The sequence below is a fragment of the Tursiops truncatus genome, chromosome 17 (assembly GCF_011762595.2).
Source record: "Tursiops truncatus isolate mTurTru1 chromosome 17, mTurTru1.mat.Y, whole genome shotgun sequence".
NCBI classification, from domain to species: Eukaryota; Metazoa; Chordata; class Mammalia; order Artiodactyla; family Delphinidae; genus Tursiops; species Tursiops truncatus.
The window spans coordinates 27,965,536-27,976,798 of record NC_047050.1 but is presented as its reverse complement, the minus strand read 5'-3'; the positions used below and the strand labels follow the sequence as shown (position 1 = coordinate 27,976,798).

Genomic DNA, 11,263 nt, shown 5'->3' with positions numbered 1-11,263 from the left:
GATTTTCCCAACAGTTTGACTCTTAAGTGTCTAGGTGTGGTTCTCTTTGTGCTTATCCTGGGTTTTACTGAAGTTCTTGAATCTATAGGTTAATCTTTTTCATCAAATTTAGGAAGTTTTCAGCTATTATTTTCCCCAATATTTCTTATGTCCTCCCCTCCTCCACAGACTCCCATTACATATATTGACATGCTTGATGTCCCACGGATTTCAGTATAAATCTTGCCTATAACAAAATGGGGCCCTCTCTTTACATTTTTTCTGATTCCATTTAATTTTCAAAACTTGGTTCACTGGCTATTAGTTAAGAATTAGGTATTATATTCTTTCAGAAATAGTAAGGAGAATAGTATTTAGATCTTTGTTCTGAATACAGAGGAACATAAGAGATGACAAAAGTGAAATAGTAATAAGTGAACTGATATGAAATGGAAGAAAACGGTTTCCAGTTACAAAATAAGAATTCTCTTCATAAATAGTAACTAAAAAGGAAAAATGAGAGAATGACAGTGGAACAGTAGTGTTCCTCTTGAGACAATGTTTATAAAACCTTAAATGTAATCTTTAATGAAAAAGTCATATGCATTATATAAAAAGGGGTCATTATGAGTGATGTGGAGATACTTACATATGCATTCTTAAAAATACCACATCCCTTATACAGATTTAAAATATTTTTTAGCTACATTTATGAGCCTTTCAAAAGAATGGTGCTATGTCAACTAAAGGACAACCAATAAATATAATTAGTTCTTCATCAACACAGTAAGGTTAACAACAATATTAAAATACTTTCCCTCATAGGCAAATGTGTAATTAGCAAACAATGTACAGCACAGAAACAAGAAAAAGTGTTTTAAGTTTAGTTATTTTGGTAGGTTTTTCTAATACACATAATTGTCAACAACTTATTATAAAAAACCCTACATATACAATTAATAAATACTTGATCAAGTCTTTTAAAATATAATCAGAATGAAATGTGTAGAAAAAGACATTTCAAAGTCATAGCAGTTACTACTATCACAATATTTAATCATTTTTACAATAGGTCTGCTGGTTCATTTCAATTCAATCCATTCTCAGAACCATCACATTTCTTGCTGAATTTGATTTAGAGCAAAAGCAAGTTGCTTAATTTTTATTTCCATTGCTTTTTTGTTCTTGCATGTTTCTTCCAGAAGTCCACGCATTTCTTCTTCAACTTGATGAACCTAAATCAACATATAAATTTTATAACATTTACATTTCTTAATGAAAATGTATTTTAAAAAATGCAAAAAAGTGAAAAATTTATTCTTATACATTTTGTATTTTGTGATGTCCATTTAAAGCAGAGGTTAATAAAATGTTAACTTGTTCAAATACTAATAGGGAAAATGTTATACTGTATACAAAGTACTTACATGTGTATTATCCATTTATTTCTCATAGGTTCTTGTGATTAACACATGGTAATTTATTTTAACTCTATTTTATAATTTAGAAAACTTGTTCAAGTTGTGTAGCTTCTCAGGAGCATATTTGGATGATACCCAGTCTTCTGACTTAATCTTTCCACTGTCCTGTGCTGATTATGAATGCTGAATCATGAATTTGACTTTAAAAACTGAAACAACCTCCGTTTCCAAAGAAACTCTTTAATTTAAACACTGCATTTCTAAAATTGCTGGTGGTGGTTATAAATGACCATATTTTTGAGAGATCATCTTATGATTTTATTGTTAACCTACATTCTCCTAGGATTCAATGTATTTGATACTATTAATTTCTGCTTGAAACTCTCTCCTATCATACAACATTCCTGAGAGTATTACCAGTATCATCATCCCTTTCTGTTTACTTCCCTCTTCCTAATCTCTAATACAGACTTCCTAATTTTTTTCCCTTTGAAAACATTTTTCCTAATTTAAATGATCCCCTCTATGTGATGCCTTACAATTTTTTTTTCATGATTACCGCATTTAAGCTTTGGTGAAATTTTTCTATTCTCTAACAAACACCTCCCTTCGATATTACATCATATTGGCAAGATGTCCATAATCAAACACAGTATTTTCCTTTTAGCTAAAGGCCTAATTTTATACTTTATTTAGTAATACCTAATGTACTCTTGTTCAACGATCGGTAGATTTTAAATAAAATATCTGAAACATCTGTTAACTTGAAATGAAATAAAGAACTAAATTTTGAACAAGTTATATTTCCTTATTCATTGTGATTATTTCCAAAGACCTAAATCCCCCTTTCTGGTTACACAGACTCCTGATAGTAATGTCATTTAATTATACAACCTTGATTATAATATATGAAGTATCACTTTCCTTTTCTATTAACTCTTTTCCTTTTCCAGTTGCTGATTTATAAATCTCCAGTCTTAAAGACTTTTATCTGTTTCTTATTATTACTTCAAAATCAGGGAAAAATGGAAATTTGTAACTGTCTGCTCATCTAGTGGATCTTAACAGAGGGGTCATATCAGAAGCACCTGTTGAGAAAAATACCTGGGTCTGATCCCAGTCTTAGTGAATGAAAGTCTGAGGGGGAAGCACATGCATATGTATTATTAAAAAGCTCTGCAGGTAATTTTGATGTTTGCCTCTGATTTATTATCATCCTAACCCATTCCTTTGTCAATGATATTAAAATGAGAAATTTGATAGTTTTGAACCCTAACTGATAATAAAACACTCCTTGAGAACTTGTCCTAGGTAGTGATGGATTGTATTTAATACATTCACATTCTCATCTTGCCTATGTGTAACCAAAGGGGCTTCCAGCTGAAATTGGCTAGGGATACAGAAATTTTTATCCAGAGTTCATGGAGCAGGTGCACATCAGAATCAAACTTATAATCTTGGTTTCATTAAAATTATATTCTGCACCTAATCTAAGTATTACCGACATTTTGGTCTGGCTTCATGATTGTACTGGCAATTTTCTTCACATCTATTTGGTTATTAAATCATGCTTCCTTTTCTCTTTTATCATTGTCAAAGATCCAATTTACTTAGCTATAACAATTTAATACTGATTATCAAAGTGAATTTTACTTACAGTACCTTTAAATTTGCAGAATCGATACATTTCTGCTTTTCACTTGCCAGCTGTATTATTTCAGCTTGATGAGCTTCAACAATTGCATCAACTTGTTTTTTAAATGCATCATCCATACTATGAAGCATTTCTATTGCATCCCTTAAAAACAAAACAAACCCACATATCTACTGGTACATATAAAAATTAGGCTGTTTTTGGTCTTTTTAGATGGAAGCTCTTACATTCATATTTTAATGGAAGCATAACTCCATTAAACAGAAAAGGGCTATCTTGGGTAACTAAAGATATAAGTAGTTCACCATCCAACAGAATCTTAGTAACAGAATAGAGTTAGGTAACATCAATGGAAGTTTGTTACACTATTACCCTCTGAAAGTTAGAGTACATTGGTTCTCATTTATTTTGAGTCTAAGAATATGGTTTATAAGCACCTTCTTAGATGCTACTATCAATCTTTTTTTCCTCCATGTATTAGCAGTGTGATAATAATTTGAGGAAGGTTGATAATAATTTGAGGAAGGTTCAAGTTTGTAAGCATATATGTCTGACTTCCCTATGTTAATGCTTAATGGGTAAAACCCTATGTTAATAAATTATAAACAGTATTCACAAAATTTTAGTGCTAAAAGTTTCTTATAGGCCAAATACCCATTCCTTTATATTAAGTATGAATAATTTTATTAAAAACGTTAAGTCCATAACGAACAAACTTCCTGGTTTTGGCACAGCCCATTGTAATAGTGGATTGAACATTGGGACTGAAACCAAGCAAGACCCTGTGGGGCTCCTGGGCATGGAAGCTTTTCTGTGTCCCCATTTCTTGTTTGTAGGGAATAGACTCCAGCCTCCATGACCTTCCCTGAGTTCCAAAGGGCAGATTCAAACAGTTGCTAATGAGGGAAGGGAGGGGATGCAGAGACTAGGGAGAAGACCACCTGACACCAGATTAAAGGAACCAGAGAAGCTCATCAGGAGACCACCTGAGGCCAGATTAAAGGAGTGCAGGCACTGCACACACCCTGATCCTTATTAGCCGCTCCGCCCTTGAACCATTGCTATAAAACTCCTCACTTCTCAGGCTGGGACACAGTTTTTTGAGGCACAAGCCTGTTGTGTCCCCCTTTGCCCAGCAAAGCAATAAAGCCATTCTTCTCTATTTCACCCGAACTCTGTCTCTGAGACTTGATTCGGCACCAGTGTACAGGGGATGAGTTTTCAGCATCAGGACCATGAATCAAAAGTCTTTTTTTTTTATTCCCAGTTGCAACAGTTGGTAGCTATGTGACTAAGGGCGAGTCACAAACTCTGTGTTTAAAGTTTGTCAACTATAAAACACAATAGTCCTGCCTGTTCAGCCAACCTCACAAAATTATTGCTGGGTTCAAAATAAGATATAAGAAAAAAATCAATTTATACATTATAAGAAACTATGCAAATAAAATCTATTCTTATGAACAATAATTTACTTATTTTATTAAAATTCCATTAAATTAAAAATCATATTATCAATCTTAGTCATAAAAGCATTAATGTATAAAATCAGGCCTTTATTGTTTTGCTCTTAAAGACATGATAAACAATGCAATATAAGAGATTCTAAAAACTGTCAGGCTTTATGATTTTTATTAAGTTTAGGAACTGCTAGTTATATGAAATGATTGTTTCTTTTAGGATCAAAAGGACTCCAAACTGCAAAGCTGTGACCAGCAGGAAAGAAAACTGCAATAGGTTCCAAGTCAAGGTCTCTGTATTAGTGCTTGGTTGTAAAGCAAAGTGGAACAGGGTCCATTAGCAAATAAACAAATGACTGTATTATCAATCAAAACTTTCTGGGGAGTAAAATAACACCTTTTCAAAGAATTAAAATATGAGAAATCAAATTTCCAGGTTCTATTAGACTTGATATAATGGGAACCTCTCTCTGTCTATATGAGATTTTTGGGCTACCTATATGCCATGTTATCTATGCCATTCTGTATCTTGACATGAGCACTGGTCACTAAACCATGCTACCTAATTTTTAAGGCAGTCAACTTTGTAAATTATTTTAACAAGTCTAGTTATACAGCTTACAAGGTAAAACCCTCATTTCCTCTAGAGTATTTTATAAAATCCATAAAACAATGGCATATATGTATACATTTCCTTCCCCTTCTTTAAAATCAACTCTTATCCTCAGCTGGTGCAGGCCAACTGCTACCTAAATCTGTTTTAGCTTCTTCAGGAGCTCACTGTCCCTGGTAGTCAGTGATTTCCTCCTCTAAACTCCACATACAACAGCCAAAAATATCACTTGCTGCTTTCATTCAAACAGAGTTTGAAAATAATAATTACAGTAATAAAAATGAAATATTTATACAGAAATTACTATGTGTCAGGCACTATTTAAATGCTAAATAACCCATACAAACCATATATATATACATAAATACACATATATATAAAGTTTAAACCTCACATCAAACATTAAAGTAGGAACTATTATAATCATTTTATAGATGGAATGGAAATAAAGTACTTGGCAAATACCTATGTCCAGCATGTTTTTACCCTCCTCACCCCCATCCCCCCGCTGTCCTACACAACCCACCCATCCCAATTCAGTTTTATGTTTAAAGATATCCCACATACTTTAGGACTTAATCCTTACTTTTGCAGTTCAATACTTTTGTCTCTTTCTGCTTTAAGTTTCCTTTCTTTGTTTTCAAAGTTTTCTTTCACTTCTTTTACTTGCATTTCAAGATGACACAGAAGCTCTCCTTTATCATGCCACTTCTGATTAAGTGTACTAATATGAGAAGAAATAATTTAAAAAATAAAATTGGTTATATGAAATTATTAAGCCACACGTAATTTCTCAACAGGAAATTCGTAAAATACCTGTAAGCTTTTCTAATTTCTTCAAGTTCTAATTCCTTTACTTTCAACTGCTGTTTTAGTTTTTCTTTTCTTTCATTGTGTCTTTCTAGTTTCTCAATTATTTCATCCAGTTGTGAAGATTTTTCATCAAGCTGTTCTTGGGTACATTTTTGTATTTCAGTGATCCTTTCGTGTAATATTTTGATTTGTTCCTCTCTTTCCTGTAAACACTTCATTTTTACAGAAAAAAAATCATTATTTAAAAAAATAATTATTTTTATTAATCTTGAATGTCTCATTTCCTAATTAATTCAATATGGTTTAAAGTTATAAAAACTATAGATTAAAAAATAAATTGAACAAAGAATGTTTTAGAAAAGATTTACAAAACATTTTAAAAATCACAATCAATAAGGAATAGCACTACTACTATGTTTTAACTGCCACTAAGAAAGATGCACTATTTACACTTTTTATTTCATTAAGTTAGTAACTACCAACCACACAGAGGGAGTAGAAGGAAAAGAAAACTGTGCAATGAAAATTTCAATTAACATGGAATACAGCAAAGACTTATGTTCACTGTTCATGTATGATACAAATTAAAATGCTATTTCTACTATGCTAACAAGCATCTTCTGCATTAGGATGAGCAAATACTTTAAAATAAAGTATGATTTCATCACTATTACAATGTCACATGAAAATAGGCTCTACATCCCCCCAAACTTCCTTTATTATATCTTCTATACTGTGAGTCATACTTTATCCTCTATTTGCATATTACAAATCAGAGGATAATGAAAGCTCAAGACCGCCTTAGGCACTGTTAAGTGTTTGCAGGTATTAGGCCTTATATGGGTTATTTACTTCAATGAACATGTTTGCTTTAAGGGGGTATGCCTGGAGGCAGGAACAGCCCTGCTATAACACCAACTACTGATATCAGTCTCTGAAAGTGAGAAAAGATGAAATTGGCAGTTTTTGTTTTTACCCTGTTTCCCCTGCCCCACCTTGTCTTTTTTTCCCTTTTGGGAAGAAGATGGAGGCAAACAAACAAATACTGAACAAGGCTAATTTAGGCATGAATTCATCACTATTTTAAAAAATGTGGTTCAATTCCTCAGTGTGTTATATATCTAAAAATTCTAAGCAAAGATATCAGGTAGTCTTCTAGTCTTGATAACATTTGCATAAAAGGCATGAATTGTTTATTTTCTCCTCACAACTCTCGTACTTAAGAGTAATACTTAAGTAAGTACTTAGAGGAGAGCAGTCTTGACACATTATATTAGGAATCCACAAAAGCTATAGAAGATTCTTATGAAAAACCCCATTAATAAAAAGAATAACATTGTAGCATCAGAGAATTTTGTGATCCATACTTAAAAGTACCAAAATAATACACAGGAGGAAACCAAATCTCAAAAGATTTGTTTCTAATTTCCATAGTCAGAAGCTAACTACAGGATCTACTTAACTGAAAACATTGAACTCCAAATTTTGCAGATTAGGTCATTATCCCTTCAAGTTATTAGCTATGATGAATTTACTGCTAAAAGAAATTATGCCTAGCTATCTCTGTATGTTCTGTGATTAGATGGAATGTACCATTAATGCTCATATCTTTGAGACTGATACAGTGTTCTTTAAAGTAAATGTACTAAGTTGTGAAAAGAAAAATGATGAGTTGAAAATCTGAAAACTTTTTTTTTAACCAAAAATCTAAGACTAAAAGTCATCTGTTTTTTGGCTCCACTATTTATTCATTTCTAGTCATTTCCCTCCAAAACTCCGCTCAGAGATTAATAAGCAGTAGTCTTACCGTGGAAGCAGTTATGTCAACCACAAGTATTATATACCAAGTATAGATTTTTAAAACAAGAAAAAATGCTCACTGCTAAAAAATTTAAATAATTTTCAGTGTAGCTTGGCATGTATGACAGATATAATTGAAATTCTGGTTTCATGCAAAACCAGAAAACAAGTATAATTGTTTAGGGTTATACAGTTAAATCATTCACAGCCTAAATCTAGCTATGGATATAGCAACATGGTGATAAATATGTTTCTTTATTTTCTGTACTTGACGAAGTTAAGTTCTCAAGGAGTTTCCTAAAAATGACTAAGGGAAAAAAAAATCAAATCTTAGGTAGTTATAATTACTGTAAAGAATGAGTTCCTAACTTTATGGGTGATAATCTCACAAGTTTCTTAAAAACCCTTTCTCAGCTATTTTTATACCTTAAAGATAATCTCTAGAAGAAAATTTTGGAGTTCAAATTTGATTCACTGTTCAAGTTAACTTTCAGAATATTTCTCTGGAAATTTTCATGTAAGATACTTTGAAACAAGTGATCCTGTTAGTATTCTCTCTTAAGATAGGCCATATTGAAGAAAAGGGTAAAAACGGTTTCCCTTGGGAACAAGCAAGAATCTTTTACATTCTTTCTATTCAGATACTTTAAAATATAGGATAGCAGGTTCTGTCATAATTTCGAAATGTGAATTAGCAATATTGGAAGATACTAAACAATGAAAAGTTTAAATAAAATATTTGTTTTTGTGGTTCCTAACCCTTTATGGACACTACTTCCAATTATTTCAAAGGGCCATAATAACATTTTCCGTAAAATTTTGAGGTAAAAGTAATTTCAAGTTAATAAGTTAATAAATAAATGTCATATATAACTTTTAAAAGCGAAGAGGCAAACATAAAAGAAAAAACATGATAATATGTCTTAAATTCCGTAACAGCTGGGATGCACTGAGACAAATATTTATTATTATACTATGATCCACAGATTTTTCAAACTTTCCACATGTTCTTTTCCTATAATAAAACGTCAAACTTACTTCTTTTAATTTTCCAATGGTTTCAGTTTGGTCTTCTACGATTTTGCACTTAATTCTTAATGTGTCATTATCACGTTCACTTGCCTTTCGCAGAGATTCATTCTCCTTACACAAACTTTCAATTTGAGCCTCTAGTCTCCCATGATTTTGGGCTAGAGAAGATTCTAAGGAACAAACATCATCAGTAAAAACTTAAAAAGACCTTGGAGAATTTATATTTTATGAACATCTAATTTTACAATGTATAATATAGTAAATTAAAAGAAAAGCTGAATAAAGAAACAAAATATATAATAGTACAATATGAAGAGTAAAGGGGAAAAGAACAAAAAGGCCTTCTAAACAACTGTGGCTATTTGAGAACCTAAAACCACAAATCATGAACAAGTAACTCAGACATGAAATATTTAATGGGTCATGTTATGCTGTCCAAACAAAATCATATTATAGATTTCTATATGGAATGGACAAATGAACAATGTTCCATTTAGGCCAACACCTACTATTCATAATTTGTGAAGTCTCTAAGAATGCCTTAAAATGGTGTATATCTCTTGCCTTATGGTGACTGGAAAGGGAATGAGACTGAAGGTAAGTTTATCTGAACCTAAAGTGGTTTTCATTCATAAACGATTTCACATTTCTCCACATATAACAACATAAATGTTAGCAACATTTTTAGCTAAAAAAAAATGAATGCTGCATATGTACAAATAATTTAAAATCACTAGATAAGAAAGAAATGTATACCTGTTCAGAAACGTAATCAAATTATAGTGGGGAAGAAAACCAACAGCAAAAAAATCAGAGCTATAACTTCATAACAGGTGTAATAAACTACTTCCCAATTCCTAAGTATAATTTCATTCCTGTTTGACTGGCAAATGACTACTTCTCCTTTCATATACAGTGTCACCTTCTTTCTTGGTATGTCTAGGCAGAGTTAAGCCCTTCCTTTTCTAATACCCAGATTTGTTGGATTAGCAGAATGGGCTATTTTTTCCCTTTGAAAATTGAGAATTTTACCCTGTTGTGCCAACTCATGTCCCCATACTTTTCTTTCTGTCCTTAAACCATAAATTAGCGATTCCTTGGCTGCTAGTTCGGAAATAAGCTGCATTTTTTCATGCTTGAGAAGTTCTATTTGAATACTCTTCTGCTTGTCATCTTCACTTAAAATTTCAAGTGTGTTGATTTGATTCTGTATACCACCAAAACACATTGGAAAAAAATGCAAAGTAATTATTATATTTAAGTGTTTCTTTATTTTCTTTTTGCATTTTATAATGAGAAAAAATGCTATTTAAGCAAATACAAAGTAAATGTTCCTAAATTTTACATCAAAAAATGTTTAAATTTTATTAACTAAAGATAAATGTAGGTCATGAAATAAAAAGTCAAATTTTAAGAGCCTACTCCTTTAAATGCTCTGAATTTTATTTAATATCTTAAAAGAGCAACTACACATGTAATACTCAAAATTTCTCACCAAATATTCAATATTTATATCAATAGTCTAAAGGTTACTTATAGAAAGTGAGTCCTTTTGGGCAAAATACCACTAATATTTAAAATTGAGACTATAGAAATAAAGTAATTAAAAAATTATTATAGTTAGGTATATGTAAAAACAACCACTACCACAAAATTAATATATCAACAATTCATGTATTTCCCAAACTTCAACCACCTGTATCACTGTAAAACTGGTACATTTACTTAGTATGCTTCTTAAAATTAATTCACGTATTTTACTTAAATACTATTTTAGTGTAAGCAATACAATCTGTGCAATCATGGTTTATCTCCTAATTATATTACTTTTCACACACGTTAAGAATATATAAGTAGTGTTATCTAGTTCATAATTGTGTACTTCCTCAAATCATCACAATATTCTTGAGAAAATGACATAAAAAATTAAAAAGGAAATATAATGTTACAATGTCTTACCTGTAAATTTGTTGCTGTTTCCTGTTTCAATTTAGAAACTTCTGCCAGTTTTGTTTTTTGTTCCTTCACCATACTGGTTAGATCTTTAATTAAAGAGGAAGATTCATTTTCTTTTCGTTGAGCCCAAACAAGAGCATTCTTGCTCTTTGCTAATTCAGTTGCAACATTTTCAAAACCATCTTTAACCTATATTTCAAAATTGCATTATAAATAGCAGTTCTGCAAATATTTGGAAAATACCTGTTTCTGGAAACAGCTTACTTCTTTCATTTTTAGAATCAGAATAAAACTGACAGATAATTGGCTTTGCAGGCTAGCCAGGCGATACGTGTTTGTGTTGTAAGTCCTCAACCCTGCTATTATAACATAAAAGCAGCCACAGATACTATGTAAACAAGTGGGCATGACTCTGTTCTAATAAAACTTTATTAATAGAGCCTGGAGACTTTAGTTTGCCAATCCCTGCTCTATAGTAATAGAGAATTCAGGTTTCCTAATTCCTATTCGTGCTCTCTTTACTTGACCATTTATAACC

The 11,263-nt window shown here is 31.6% G+C and overlaps 1 protein-coding gene across 6 annotated transcripts in view; it reads right to left on the bottom strand.

Annotated features, from left to right (window-relative positions):
• Nucleotides 1-840: 840 nt before the first annotated feature.
• LRRCC1 (leucine rich repeat and coiled-coil centrosomal protein 1) overlaps nucleotides 841-11,263 on the bottom strand; it is a 34,717-nt gene continuing 24,294 nt past the window's right edge. For 5 of the 6 annotated variants that reach the window (XM_019926300.3, XM_019926307.3, XM_019926303.3 and 2 more), the window contains 7 exons: nucleotides 10,729-10,914; nucleotides 9,802-9,976; nucleotides 8,776-8,939; nucleotides 5,941-6,149; nucleotides 5,711-5,848; nucleotides 3,063-3,198; nucleotides 841-1,214 (listed from right to left, as the gene is read on the bottom strand). In XM_019926300.3, coding sequence (XP_019781859.1) covers nucleotides 1,092-1,214; nucleotides 3,063-3,198; nucleotides 5,711-5,848; nucleotides 5,941-6,149; nucleotides 8,776-8,939; nucleotides 9,802-9,976; nucleotides 10,729-10,914 — 1,131 coding nt within the window. In that variant the 3' untranslated portion in view covers nucleotides 841-1,091. The remainder of the gene's footprint in view (nucleotides 1,215-3,062; nucleotides 3,199-5,710; nucleotides 5,849-5,940; nucleotides 6,150-8,775; nucleotides 8,940-9,801; nucleotides 9,977-10,728; nucleotides 10,915-11,263) is intronic. The other variant, XM_019926302.3, reaches the window with a different exon arrangement.